At 45.7% G+C, this 15,295-nt stretch overlaps 1 protein-coding gene across 1 annotated transcript in view; it reads right to left on the bottom strand.

Annotated features, from left to right (window-relative positions):
• Window positions 1-15,295, bottom strand: part of CIT (citron rho-interacting serine/threonine kinase) — a 1,473,679-nt gene that overhangs the window by 1,007,919 nt on the left and 450,465 nt on the right. Inside the window, exon 12 of the mRNA XM_086942878.1 lies at window positions 10,791-10,934. Coding sequence (XP_086799004.1) covers window positions 10,791-10,934 — 144 coding nt within the window. The remainder of the gene's footprint in view (window positions 1-10,790; window positions 10,935-15,295) is intronic.

Raw genomic sequence — 15,295 nt, 5'->3', positions numbered from 1 at the left:
CAAAAATAGCTTGATTAAACAAGTTCATACATTATTCACCAAGTACCTTCTTATATTCCATATTGCTGATAGGAATTTAGATACAGCAAAGACCATTACAGGAGAGAGGTCCGTTTTTAGAATTCTATATGCTTGGAAGCAGTGCCTAATCCCCAAATTTTTACATAGCATAATAATCCACCTCCTTTTCAATTTAGAATAAGCGGACGGAAGAACAAAAAATGCACTTCATTTTCCAAGTCTGAGGTGCAACCCGGACAGTTCTTAGGGGAAGAAGGATACCAATTACACGTAAAAGTTCTGATGGGTAGTGAGCCATGCCGCCAATGGAGGTACAGCTTCCTTGCAACAATAGGGCTAACATCGTCTAAGACATGTTAGAATTGATAAAAATCCTTAGTCATCAAAAACATGCCAGTAAGGGTGCCAGAGTGGGGGTTTGACATGAGGCGGGCCAATTTACTTTCACGATACATATCAACCAACTGGTTACGCGAAATTCCACTGCACGCAAGCTCCGGATCGGACCACAATGATGCAAGGCCTAGTTTCTCCAGTCCCTCTCTCACATACTTAAGCCAGGAAAGTTTGCCCACATTCGCGAACCTCAATAAGTCGGCTAACTCCTGCCTGTAATTCCTGAGCTCCGGAGTAACCCAGAGTCTTCGCCAAAAGGTTAATGGCTTAAGACCCAGCTCCTCATCGATGGGTCTAAGGCCCAAATCAAGCCTTAAGGGCATTAGTGGTGTAATCAGGGGCAACGCAGCCAGATGTCTTAAAAACATGTTCTCCGCAACAGAGATCGCAGAGCAGCCCTTGTGTCCCCAAAGTTCACCTCCATAAGTTGCTGCCCCCCCGGCCCGAAGTTTATAAATTTCCAGTAGTGGGCTAAGTGGCTTAGCCGATATTTCATCTGGAGTTTGAGAATACCCCCCGCTATCTGAGTCAGCTTTAATTGCGATTTTAATTGATGCTGGCCCCAGGTCATGGATTCATTCAGCGTAAGCCCCAGATAGACAAAGGTATGAACCCTTTTCAGGCGAACTCCGGCTAACAAGGGGTTTGGGCGTGTTGTTCCCAGAGGGTTAAAAATCATAAATTTCGTTTAAGGTGTTTATTTCCAACCCCCGGTCCCCACAGAAGGATACAAACCCATCCAAAACTCGCTGGATGCCCACAGGTGCCTTTGAGAGCAATAAAGTATCGTCTGCGAACATTATCGCGGAAATCCGACGACCAGCGAGTTTTGGAGCATCACTATCTACTACCGCATCCAGGTGTGAGATTACCCCGTTGACATAGAGGCAAAACAGGGTGGGCGCCAAAACGCACCCCTGCCTTACCCCACTGCCAACAGGGAATCTGCCTGACAAAGCACCGTCTTTCCCACACCTCACTTGCGCAAAGTTCTCGGTATGGAGTCAGATTATCATATTTAATAGCAGGGGCGATATGCCCAGATCCCTGAGCACAATCCACAAAAACTGTGTAAAGTGAGCCACCCTCTATCTTCACTGTCTTCAAGAAGAGCAGGGTTAATCGAAAGATCTGATCCGTGGTGGAAACATTCTCTCTAAACCCTGCCTGCAATGGACTTAGGATGGAATACTCCTTAATCCATACCAACAAGCGATCTAGGATCAACCTCGAAAAAAGCTTTTGGGGTACATCAATATGGCTAATTGGCCTGTAGTTGGCTGGGAGCAGAGGTGAACCCTTCTTGAATATAGGGACTATCTCTGCTCCCAGTCAAGTACTAGGGACCGCCATGCCACCCTGACAAAAGTTATTTCTGCTTTATGTACTGGTTCAAACAGACTATTCACAAGTTAAGAAAGTACTTTATTAAGCTGCCACGGTCTCGACAGTTGTTTGACCGTGGTAAAACTCTGAAGAGTCCTTTAACCGCATCGCTGCAGCGGTTATTTTTCCGCTACGCGGCTTTTTTGTAAAAGCTGCGTTAGATGACGAGCTCAGCTCGTCATCCGCACACGCCCCCCGTGGCTGATGACGAGCTGAGCTCGTCATCAGCATCGAAGGGGTTAAGGAATTTCTTTATAATCTTGGTGGACCAGAGAAAAGGTTGACAGTGTGCCCTTCTGTATTGTGAGATAGCTTCCAAGTAGACTTTCAAGGATTAATAAGAAACCTGTACAGGAGAAGTGTAGAAGGTAAGGTATCACTAGATGTGGAGCCGGGAGGGACTGGGTGTAGATTTTGTTGGGTACCCCAAAAACAGAAACATTCTACTTGGCTTTGTAGGACTTATTGGCAGAAATGGCTCAAGCGCTGTCTAGTTTTTGTCTATTCGGATGAAGCACCTGAATACTCTTACAGGAAAAACCATTCAGAATCGGTAGTGCGTGTATGCATGGTTGTTTTGATAGAAAAAGAAGCTCTGTGAACGAATACTGTCTTGGCCACTAGGACCACCATCCGGCATGGTTCCCTTGTTTGGCGCAGTAGAAGCGGCGATCCAGTCCGAATAATCTCCTCGAAAGAAGGACTTTGGTTTTCTGACTTCCTCTCAACGTTTCTAGGAGGTTCTTGTAAGAGAGGTGGTTCGGACCATCAATCTTCAGGGTATCTTTTCTCTATACCTCCCCTTTTTAATGTTTATTTAGTGCCATCAGAAGATGGTGCTTCTTTAGATTTGACCAAACCAAATCAATGGCCTAATTAGAAGTCTTCTTTCCCTATCTTTAAAGTTTTAGTTGAGAAGATGCAGCATATTTTACCCTCCATAGCTTTATGGTTAGGGTACAGACAGTACAATCCAGAGTGTAATATTTTTTGCCATAAGTCCCACAAGGTCTTTACATACTTTATTATTATTATTTTTAAAGAAGTATCAGACATATTTTCAGTCCTTAGATTGTAGCACCAGAGAAATGTGAATAAATCTTCACTGATTATCAAAGGAAAAGATTAAAAGAAATGTCACTTATCTGTGAGGAAGAGTTGAGCTCAGAGGCCTCCCTTCACACACGTCATGTGACAGAAAGCTTAAGGATGGTGGCCTCCTGGGTGTGGTCATCAGACTGATTATCTCAAAATGGTTGAAGGTTGCTTTTTTGGAATTATGTGACTAGTTTACTAAAATGGGTCTGTTTTAGCTCTAGGATGAAATGAATGAATGAATGAATGAAGTTCTATTTGTATAGCGTATGGCTACCCTTAGGCCTCACAACGCTGTTTAATAGAAGAGCAGAAAAAAAGCAGAGGCCGTAATGCTACGTTCACTATGCAGTTTCTTGGCGCTAGAGGATTCCTGGGCTGGAGAGGACACAGGGGACTATGGGCTGAAAGCTTGTTGGAACAAGAAAGTCTTAAGGACTTTACGGAACTCGATGTGGGAGGGGGAGAGTCTGACCGGGGCGGAAGAGTGTTCCAGAAAGTGGACCAAGAACCGAGAATTTCTGGCCTCCCGATCTTTTTTTCTTGAAGCGGGGATAACTAATAAAGATTCTGAGGAGGAGCGTAAAGCTCTGGAGGGGCAGTAGTTGGTGATGGTAGAGTTGATGAAAGCAGGGGCAGTGCCTGCCCGAGCTTGAAAAGTGAGACAGCCGAGTTTGAAAAGGGCCCGTTGTTTGATGGGGAGCCAGTGAAGGGCAGTAAGAAGGGGTGAAGAGTGATGATATTTAGATAGGCCATGTACCAGGCGAGCAGACTGGTTCTGCACCAGCTGAAGGCGCTGAAGTGCATAGGCGGGAGCACCATTTTAAATAATGTTCCCGTAGTCGATCTTGGATAAGACCATGGCCATTACAATCAGTTTGCGGGCAGGAGGCGGAGAAAAACCGGGATACTTTCCTAATAATGCTCAGGGTAAAGAAACAAGAAGAGACAACAGAACTAATGTGAGAGTGGAGTGTCAAATGATGACTGAGAGTGATGCCAAGGGTCTTAACTGAAAAAGAGGGGGTGGGAGGTGAACCAAGGGAAGGGGGCCAGAAAGAAGGAGACCAGGGGTTGCCACTGCCTCCAGTCAAGATCAGCTCTGTTTTATCCGGGTTGAGTTTAAGATGGATGATGTGCATCCATCCATATGTGGAGGATACTACAATGAACTTTAAGGCAGTATCAGGGATCATAAGGTCTTAGTAAGCCTAAGCATCAACAAACACCAGCACAATCTAAATTTGTTAGAATGATACATTGAATTTCTGTTTCATTTTATAAAGAGAATTAAATATAAAAAATGAAGCAGCTTTTGAAGACATCTCATGATTATTACTATTCTGTAGTAGGGGAGAGGAGAAGGAGCCTCAATCCACAGACCGTTGACAGATTATTAGTGATTTGGGGCCCATGAAATACATGAACTTATGCTAGCACTAAAGAAAACAAGTTACTTACCTGTATCTTTGGTTCCCCAGTATTGGTAACCTTCATAGATTCCCATGCTTTGTATCGTTCCCCGTCGTCGGAATGGGAGCCTCGGTAAATAAAAAAGTATCATAACCATAGGTACAAAAGAGAAAACCAGGCCTACGCCTCATCTCATTTTGTAGCCTACCACCCTCTTTGTGTAAAAGAGCCCAAACTTTCCACAACCACCAATCAGAATAGCCTCACCCCACAGAACCTTCCAGAGAGAGCCTCAGATTTTTCGTAGCCGTTGTGCAAACAGCCACTATCTCAGTAAAAGGCCGAGCTTTCCCAGGGCGCATGGGAATCTATGAAAGTTACCAATACTGGGGAACCAAAGTTACAGGTAAGTAACTTGTTTTCATACCCCAGTATTGTAACTTTTATAGATTCCCATGCTTTGTATCAGAATAGCTAGCAGTAAGTCACCAAAGCACATTTTGTTGTATACCTGGCATCACATAACCATATGACAATTCTCATAGCATACTTTGCTAAATTGTAGACAAGAAATGAAACATTGCTGATACCACAAAATGTGCTTACCAGGATGGAGGGATTGTAGGGAAAGCTCACCTCTCATTGAAAAATATTCCTAGTGACTGCTTGACCAACAGCAGCGTCGTCCCGCCCTGGGGACTCCAGGCAGTAGTGCTTTGTGAAGGTATGTGTACTGCTCCACGTTGCCGCCCTGCATATGCCTTTGATAGCGACTCCAGAGAAAAGAGCCACCGACGATGCAACAGATCTTGTGGAATGCGCACGGACTTTTCTGTCCAGGGGCTTGCCTGCCTCCTGATGGCAGAATTCAATCGCACTAGAGATCCAGCGAGAAATGCCACTCTTTGCTAAAGGAAACCCCTTCTGTGGTGCGCTGTAGGACACAAATAATTGCGATGACTTTCTAAAGGACCTTGTGTGTTCTAAGTAGAATTTCAAGCATCTTTGAACGTCCAAAGAATGTAATGTCCGCTCCGCCGGAGTAGAAGGCCGCGGAAAAATTGACTTTAAGATCAAGGGTTCATTCAAATGGAATTCAGATGGCACCTTCGGGATAAATTTCGGATTGGTGCGAAGGATAAGCACATCTTTTTTGAAATGAAGGAAAGGATCCACTATTGAAAGTGCCTGCAGCTCACTAACTCTTCTTGCTGATGTTAGCGCTAAGAGGAGGGCCAGTTTCCAAGACAGGAATTTCCCGTCCGCCTTATGAACCGGCTCAAACTGAGCTTTCATGAGTTGAGACAACACTAGGTTGAGCTGCCAAATTGGCGGAGGTGGGCGAACTGGAGGATACATCCGAAACAAGCCTTTCAAAAACAATTCGAGAGGACCATAGGGACGGGCCTGAAGAAGTGCGCCGAAACCTCGATATGGCAGCAAGATGCACCTTTACAGAAGAATGTGCCAATCCAGATTTAGCCAATGATAGTATATATGGCAAGATTTGATGAGGCAGAGATTTGAAAGGATGGAGACTTTGTCTTTGACACCACAGGCAAAATCTTTTCCATTTTGCCTTGTATGTTTTATTAGTGCTTGGTGTTCGAGCCTGGGACAAAACCTCTCTACACTCCTTGGGGAGAGTCAGATGACGGAACTCTCTGTGTTCAGGAGCCACGCTTTCAAGTGTAGTGACTTCGGATCCGGATGGAACACCTGACCCTGATCCCTCGATAACAGGGACGGAATCTGTCGCAAGTGAATGGGATGATCCTTGGAGAGTAGAATGAGTTCTGTTTACCAGAAATGCCGGGGCCAAGCTGGTGCAATGAGAATCATCCTGCATGGCTCTGCCTTGATTTTCCTGAGTGCCCGTGGTATGAGGGGGATTGGCGGAAAAGCGCAAAAGAATGCGCCGTACCAGGCAATCGAAAGTGCGTTCCCCAGCGATCCCTGATGGTGAACTTTGCTTGCGTAAAACCGGCATTTGGCGTTCTCCAGAGACGCAAAGAGGTCTATGGTCGGTGTTCCCCAGACCGAGAACACACCCTGCAGGATGGACTGGTTCAATTCCCATTTGTGATTCACCTCTGTCTGGCGACTCAGAGCATCCGCTGTGATATTGAGAGAACCTGCCAGGTGTTCGGCCTGCAGATTGATCTTGTGAAGAATCGCAAAATCCCAGATTCTTTGAGCTTCTTTGGACAGAGTTTGTGATCTTGTCCCACCTTGTTTGTTGACGTAGTGTATGGCCGTCGTATTGTCCGTCCTCACCAGCACTGTTTGATTACGAACTCTGGGAAGGAAAGCTTCCAAAGCTAAGCGAATGGCCGTCAATTTCAAAAAGTTTATATGGCATTGGCGTTGCTCTGGACTCCAGTGCCCGCTGACTTGAAGCTCTCGGAGCACAGCTCCCCAGCCTTCCAAGGAGGCATCCGTGGACATGATCATAAGAGATGGTGGAATTCTGAATGTCAGCCCTTCTGCGATGTTGTCCTTTACCAGCCACCACTCGCATGCCTTTCTCATTTCTGGCGTTACCAACACCTTGTAGTTGAAAGAGCCCTCTGCTTGGCACCCTTGTTTGTCTAGTTCCTCCTGCAGAGGACGCATTCGCAGCCTGCCATGCGGTATTAATGGTATACAAGATGACATCGACCCGAGCAGGGACTTGTAAAGCCGTACTGAAAGGCATTTATTTGTCAGCACCTGGCGTGCCATGACGATCAATGTCTGCGGACGTTCGTCTGATGGACGAGCTGTGCATTGCTTCGTGTCCAAAATGGCCCCAAGGAATTTTGTGGACCTGGAGGGTTGCAGAACTTGATGAAAAGCTGGTGGGCTTCGAGATGTAACTGTCCCAGATGTTTCGTGCGGTTGGCGCCTGGAGCTCTTGTTGGAGGAAGATCTTGGAATTCCAACGTATGGCCACTCTGAACAATATTCATTACCAACAGGTCCGATGTTATACTCTTCCAGCTGTCCAGACAAAAAGATATCCTGCCCCCCCCACTGATGTGACTGGGAGGGGAGGAACAGTAGTAAGAGCCAGGAGGCCACTATTGTCTCTTGGCATTGTCGCGGCCATGGCGGTTCTGACACCCTCTCTGAGATTGGCGAGAGAAAGACGCCGAATGGCCCTGGCGTTGGTTCGGATATTGAGTCCTATAAGACTGCGAAGACTGAGATGAATACCTCTGCTGGTTGTTGCCTCTATTAGAAGAGAAACCCCTGCCTCGTGCACCTTTAAATGTGACCTTTCGATAGTTCAATGACCCCAAGGATTTAGCTGTGTCTGTATCCTTTTTAATACTTTGCAGGGCATCATCAATATGCTTACCAAAAAGCATTTCACCGTCGAATGGGAGGTCCAGGATCTTGTTTTGGACCTCCTGACGAAACCAGGTGGCTCGCAACCAGCCCTGACGGCTCAACACCGCCGACCCTGCCAAGGCACGAAAAGCCGTAGAAGCTATATCCATAGCACAATCAATAACTTCTGAGGATGATTGTTCTCCCTCCATTAGTACTCTCCTGGCCTCTTCCCTTGATGAGTGGCAGTTGTTCCACAAATGGCTCCAAGTCACACCACATCTGGCCGTCGTATCTGCCTAGAATGTCTAGAGCATTTGCTGCTCGAACAAGCAAGCTGGCCATGGAAGAAAACCTCTTCCCCACGTTATTCAAGCGCCAACCGTCCTTGTCCGGAGGCGTAGTCAGAGGCGTTGATGGGTTTTTGGATTTGCTCTGTTCTGCCTGCGAGATCACCAAATCAGGATTAGGTTGTCCAAGAAGACACGCAGGGCTGCCATCTGGAGCCTTATATTTCTTCTCCAGCCGGGGAAGAACAGGGATGACAGTGGCCGGATTCTGCATGATCTTGATCCCTTCATCCCACACATGCTCAATTATGGGAATGGATCTGACAGATTTTCTGAATTGTTCTTTGAAATCATATAGGAAACAGTCAGACTGCTCTGTTGTAACTGGCAGTCCGAACATTTTCGATGCTCTTGCCATGAGGTTATGGAACCCCCCAATATCTGCTGGCGGCGATACGGACGTATCCCGTCCAGTGGCGTCCGGATCTTGCAACACACTCTCACCGGGATCCAAGTCTGGGTCCTGCAATGGATCAGTCAAAGGATCTGCATGTACTTCCTCATCGGAAGATGTATCCTGCAGAACAACATTTGTTGGTTTAGGGTCCGTTGTCCGTGATAGCACAGCTGGTATTACCACTGGTGGTGTCTGAGGTACCACCTGTGTTGGAGGTAGCATGACAACTGGCTGTGCCTGTGGCAGCACCGGAGCAGGTCGTCGTTCAGGGTGTACTGTAGGTTGTGATGGACACCTGGTCCTGTAGTCAAGCAGCATCATTTGTAAGTCAGAGACTAGAGAGGCCTGCATGGCCACCATATCCTGGCCCAACCCTGGAGGACGTCGCTCAGGAGGAACATAGTGATGCCCCTGTTGTTCATACGCATGCTCATAGTATTCCTCTGTGTCAGTCTCTTGTAATTTTACATTCAAATCAGAGGGACTGTAGGCATCCCCATAATAGCCTGCAAATTCCTCCTCTTCATCCGACTCGTCATCCAGAAGCATTGATGGTGGAAGAGACGAAACCCGTCTAGGAGACGTCATTTCTGGAGTAATTTTCAGTTTTTGTAATGGAAACTGCAATTTTTGACCCGTCGACGTCGCCGTAGCCACCGTCGTCGACGGAATCGTCGACCGCACACTGGACTTAGTCAACGGAGTCTTTATCGTCCTCGACGGCATTATCGTCGACGGTTTCGTAGTCTAGCTCGACGTCTTCACCATTAGCGTCGTCGTTGAAGACGTCGTTGTCGTAGTCTTCGAGGCCATCGACAACACCGTCCCTGACACCATTATCGACGACGAGGAAGAAGTCATTGTCAACGAACAACCAGGTACCTTAAACGCCGACGGAGTTGTCGACGTCGACCCCGCCATCGTCGACGGTCCCGTCGACGGAGTCGATGAACTAGTTGAAATTTTAAGGGAAGGAATCGTCGACATACCAGATGTTTTCGTCGTCGACGGAAGCCGTTTTTTCTCAGGCATGGTCCCTGGAGTAACTGCAGTTTTTTCCTTTTTGGACGGAGAAGTGATAGAAACCTCCTTTTTGTCCTTTGCGTCTGTGTCCAATCCAGTAGCATGTCTCATCCTCTCCTTTTCACTTCCGTGAGGAGATTTCATGGGACCAGCCCTCTCAGACCTGTCAGAGATCTTATGAGGGGCCTTGATAGGGGGCTCGGCTGAAGTAGAGGGAGGAGACCTACCCCTCTTCCTGGATCTCCTAGAGGAAGACATAGAAGTAGAATCTTCCTCATCCGAAGAGAGCACCTCCTTCCGAGTCTTCATCTTCTGCAGCCAGGTCAGAAGCCGGCCCTCCCTGTTTTGCAATGTCTTTGTAGAGAAGGTTCTACAAATTTTGCAGTCTGTGGCCTTGTGGTCCGGGTATAAGCAATAAATACAGTTCTCATGCTTATCTTCTACAAAAAGCCTCTTTTTCCCACAAGACGCACAGGACCTGAAGAAAGCCTTCTTTTCCTTGTCAGACATAATTGAATTGTAGATGAAAAGTTGAATAAGTTGAATAGAATGGAAAACTGAGCAGAGCTCAGAGGAGACTCCCTAGCACAACGTGCGGTAGAAAATCTGAGGCTCTGAGGCTCTCTCAGGAAGGTTCTATGGGGTGAGGCTATTCTGATTGGTGGTTGTGGAAAGTTTGGGCTCTTTTACACAAAGAGGGTGATAGGCTACAAAATGAGATGAGGCCTAGGCCTGGTTTTCTCTTTTGTACCTATGGTTATGATAATTATTTATTTACCGAGGATCCCATTCCGACGACGGGGAATGATACAAAGCATGGGAATCTATGAAAGTTCCAATACTGGGGTAATTAATGAATACTTTATTAAAACAAGTGGGTAATACTACGATGCGCAAAAACATTGCACTTACACGACATTAAGCAAAGGTGGGCAGGTACCCAAGTCACAGCCCAAATAGATAGATGGCTAGTCCGTGCCATCTTAATAGTTTTAGGCATGAGACACTCCCAGTAGACAAGCGAGGGAAGGTCGAGATTTTTGCATTTAATTAAGGATTATTCTCTAATATTTCTAATAAGCTGATGATTATCAAACAGCCTTAAATCATGAAAATAGGGCAGCACACATGTATGACTGCACCAGCAACGCTTAATCTTCAGATGGCTGTACCTGTTCTGCAATCACTAGTAAGTGTGATGCGAGTACAAGACAAAATTGGCAATGGGCTTTTCAGCAAGCAATTAAAAAATAATTCAAATAAGTTGCAATTAATGCAGAAAGGTGTGCCGTTTTCCAGCACAATTTGCTCCTAAATAATAACACAGATACAAGAAAAGTGGCTCAATAAGAAAACTTTCTGCAGGAGTGTGGAGTATTAAAAAAAAGGCTCACACTGCATTCTGTGATGTAGGTAGCAAGATCCTGCTCCAGGAGGGACCGCTGTGACTCCGAAGCCTTCAACTCAACCTCCTTTTGACTAAGGACAGCCTCAACCTCCGACACGCGCCGATGCAGTCGAGTCATTTCCTGCTCCATCTGAAACACATAACAGAAAACACAAATCACTAATTATGTTAGCATGTATACATAATGAAGGAAAGGAGGAAGGGAAAATACAATCAGTAACTATTCCCAACATATCAGTAATGAAATATGTCATTTTACAAAACAGTAAAACAAGAATGACAGGTTTACTTGTGTGTCAGTAATATCTGGGACTTTTAATAACTGATTGGTAAGACGTGGTCTTTAATGCACACCAAGGGAAACTCACATTCACCCTTCTTGGATGGCTAGGGATTATTACAAGCTTGGTAAATTAGTCTCCCATTCAGAGACCGATATTCAAATATGACCGGGTACATATAATGAATACTCATACTAAAATCTTAGAGGCACCATGCAGCAACCAACTAATGACTCTTTGCAAACATCCTGAATGATGTACAGCCTTTGAAGAATTGCAAGGTGAGTATGAAAAAGAAGATTGTACAGGAAGAAATTACCTATGACAAACCATTTCCATCTGGATATTTATCCTACACCTTCTCGGGGGAGTTCACGCTACGCCATCAAGATCTTTAATATTCTGAAGCTTCATATAAAGCAGTGAAAAAGAATTTGAGCTCACTTGGCTTCAGAACGGAAAAAGACTGACAGTAACAAACTAAATGCTGTGGAAAGCCCACAGAGTTTAAAAATATCCTTGTGAAGGAGAGTGAGCAATCACGACATGCAGAGCTGGTCTCCCAAACTCTGCTACCGCATGTGCAAAGGGTTTAATTTATACATATGCATATTTGTATTGCATAATTGCGGAAGCAAGTTAACAGATGTGCTAGTCAAAATGTATACAACAGCAGAGGTTGACGGATAGTGTCCAGACAGTTACAGGGTTCAGTTCACATTATGAAGACGCTATCAGATTGGAGGTAGAAAATGAAAAATGTGATGAGACTGGGGCAGGAGACTATGAGCAAACTGAGCCTTGATTGATGTTTGGACAGAGATGTGGTGAAGACCAGGAGAGTCTGAATGTGGGGTGATTGAGGAAAACGCATTTTTACAACAACAAAAACAGCAATTTGGAGTGGCAATGTGATTGATTCAATGATCAAGTGTAATACAAACATAAGGCAGGCAAGGGTAAAGGAAAGCAAATTGTGGTTGTTTAGTGAACCGGAGCCAACACGAAGGAACCAACAAATGTATACAGACGTACAACTACAGAAGCCAGGATTATCAGGTGGGAGAATTTGATGTCACAGGAACTGGGGAAAAAGCATAAACCAAAGAAGGATAAATATTTAAATCAACTTCTTTACTTTTCGTCTGTAAGCCTGTTCTCATGCTCAACATGTGAGCATCCCTTCTATCTGCCAGTGGGAGAAAACATGCTTTGCTTGCCAATACTACACAAGCATGCATACATCATGTGTGTTTTCAGTATTCTGCAGATGGGATCACTTGATGAATCGTTGGGTTGGCAAGCTCACTTCGCTCTGGTATAGGAGGTTTTCTGAGTTTCATTGAGAATAAAATGAGAAATGGTGCTTGACACAGCTCAGCTATACTATCTTCCATAGTCTAATGGTAACGCTAGTGGAAGGAAAGAAAAATGCTTCATCACTGTAATTCTTGAGAGAAATCTAGAAAAAGAATCTGAAGGAGAAACTGGGGGACAGAGGTTGTCTATAGTTCGGTAGAAGGTGAAACGGCAATTTTAAATAACAGGAAGCATAAATCCTTAATAGGGGTGCATAAAACCGGTGCCTATGCATATAATGGTCTATGTTTTCTAACAAAAACAAATACTAATGCATCTAATCTTAAATCAATCAATCATAAATCTTTATTTCGCCATTTTAGCCATAAAAGAGAGCCAGAACATATAAAAACTGAAATTTCATGGATGACTGATGATTCATTCTTGCAGACATAAAAAGTTAGTAGCATTACTGTAGCCAAGTGGGTATAAGAAATAGACAATACATATTATAATTTAAAGCATAAAAACATGTAGTATTTCAATAATTTTAAAACTATTTCTTACAGGTAGCTACTCTACACAATTTAAGGGATGGCAATTAAGTGCCTTCGCTTATGCCACATACCAGCCAGAAATTGTGAAACAGCAAATCCAATTGGTCTGGTTGTCTCTGTTTTGAGTATTCTAAAAGCATGCATGCACTGTACAAGCCAGTACCTCCTGGACTTGAAGTATGCAGGACAAAAGAAGAGAACGTGTAGATCCTTTTCTATGTCACAGTTACAACCAGGGCAGTTTTTTTGGGGTAGAGGAAGACCATCTACTAGTAAAGGCTCTTAACAGTAGAGTACCATATCTCCATTGTAAATATAGTTTCCTAGCTAAGATGGGGTAAATGTCTTCCATGGACTGCTCAAAATGATAAAAGTCTTTAACCGTTAAAAAAGAATCAGTTAGGGTGCCAACATGGGAATTATAAAGAACATCAGTGAGTTTACTATAAAAAAATATCCTCGATAGGTGCTTGCGTGAGACTGTATTACAACCCCTCTCGGGGTCATACCGTAGGGCAGGTACTCCTAGCCTCACACATTCATTCTTGATAAACAGAAGCCAAGGAATTTTCCCTGCACTAGGAAAGGTTAGTATTTCTTTAAGTTCCAGCCTGTAATTTGACAGCTCCGGTGTTGTCCAGAGCCTGCGCCAGAACCTTAGGGGTTGGAGCGCTAGCTCCTCATCAATAGGTCTCACCCCCAAGTCAAGCCTCAAGGGAAGGAGTGGAGTACTAGATGGTAAGGCCAGTAGTTGTCTTAAGAATTTGTTTTCTGTCTTACTAATGTCAGCCCTACAAGAATAACCCCATAATTCGCCACCATACATTATCGCCCCCCTTGCTTGCGTTTTACAGATCTCCCGAGGTGGACCAACGGGTTTGATAGTCTACCTATTGGAAAGCTTGAGGATTCCCCCTGCAAGTTGGGCCAGTTTCAATTGAGATTTGATTTGCTGGGGGGCCCACGTCAAGCTCTCATTGATGGTTACCCCCAGATAATCAAAGGACTGGACCCTTTCCAGTCTAGTTGTACCTATACTAGGGTTTGGCCGAGTGGTAGCGGGGGTCTGAAAATCATGAATTTGGTTTTAAGAGCATTTATCTCCAAACCCCATTCTCTACAGAATGCCTCAAATCCGTCCAAAATGCGCTGTATCCCCATCGGGGACTTGGACAGCAAGAGGGTATCATCTGCGAACATAATCGCAGGTACCCTACTACCCGCCAACTTTGGGGCATTGTTTTTCCGCACTCCGTTAAAATGGGTGATTACCCCGTTGACACAGAGGTTGAACAGGGTGGGGGCTAATACGCACCCCTGCCGTACCCCCCTGTCAACGGGAAATCTAGATGACAATGCACCATTCTTCCCACACTTGACTTGAGCGAAATTCGCCTCGTGTAGCCTCATCAGCATAGTTAAAAGGTGAACCGGAATGCCCAACTCAAGGAGCACAGACCATAGTTTCCCCTGTGGAACTAAGTCAAAGGCAGAGTGTAGGTCCACAAACACCATGTAGAGGCTGCCACCCTCTAACCTCACCGTTTTCCAGAATAGTAAAGACAAACGGAAAATTTGGTCCATGGTGGACGTGTTCTTCCTAAACACTGCCTGATACGGGCTGAGGATTGAGTGCTCCTCTATCCAGTCCTGTCGAAGATCTTTTTGCGAAGGCAATGTCTTGAGAAAGCCGACGCTCCATCAGAGTTATTTCATGATCCAATAGTGAGTTAGCTCTAATGATAAAGTTATCCAACGTCCCTGCAACATAACCACTCGAGGTCAGTGCCTTACTCCTGCTTTCCCGTCCAGGCATTTCCCTGAAACAGGTATAAGTACAAGCAAGAACTTAGAGTGCCGACTTAACCTCGGTGTGGGGCAGGCAAGATGAAAGAGGGGTGGCCCAGTCAGGTCTACTCCAGGCTGCAACGGGCTGAAATGGGCCCACCCTTGGCCCAGGCTTCGACCGGAGCTCGCCCGCGCACGTTCCGCGAGGCGGTGGGTGTGGTTAATTATGTACCAGCAGGTGTAGGCGGGAAGAGGACACAGCCGGTGGCAAGAATGGGCTGCTGGTCCTCGCAGTCCCGTCAACAATGTGGAGCAATCACTGAAGACCCAGGTGAACTGCTGCAAGCGGCTTCCGCGGAGCGGGGGCCGCGAGCAGTCTTCGTAGCGGCAGGCAGGGGACACAGCTGGTGGCAAGAATAGGCTGCTGGTCCTCGCAGTCCCGTCAACAACATGGAGCAATCACTGAAGACCCAGGTGAACCGCTGCGTGCGGCTCCCGCGGTGCTGGGGCCGCGAGCAGTCTTTGTAGCGGTAGACAGAAGGGGGGGAAGAGGACACAGCTGGTGG

The sequence above is a fragment of the Lissotriton vulgaris genome, chromosome 11 (genome assembly GCF_964263255.1).
Source record: "Lissotriton vulgaris chromosome 11, aLisVul1.2, whole genome shotgun sequence".
NCBI lineage: Eukaryota > Metazoa > Chordata > Amphibia > Caudata > Salamandridae > Lissotriton > Lissotriton vulgaris.
Note: the sequence above shows the minus strand (reverse complement) of the source record. Positions and strands in the feature narration are given on the sequence as shown.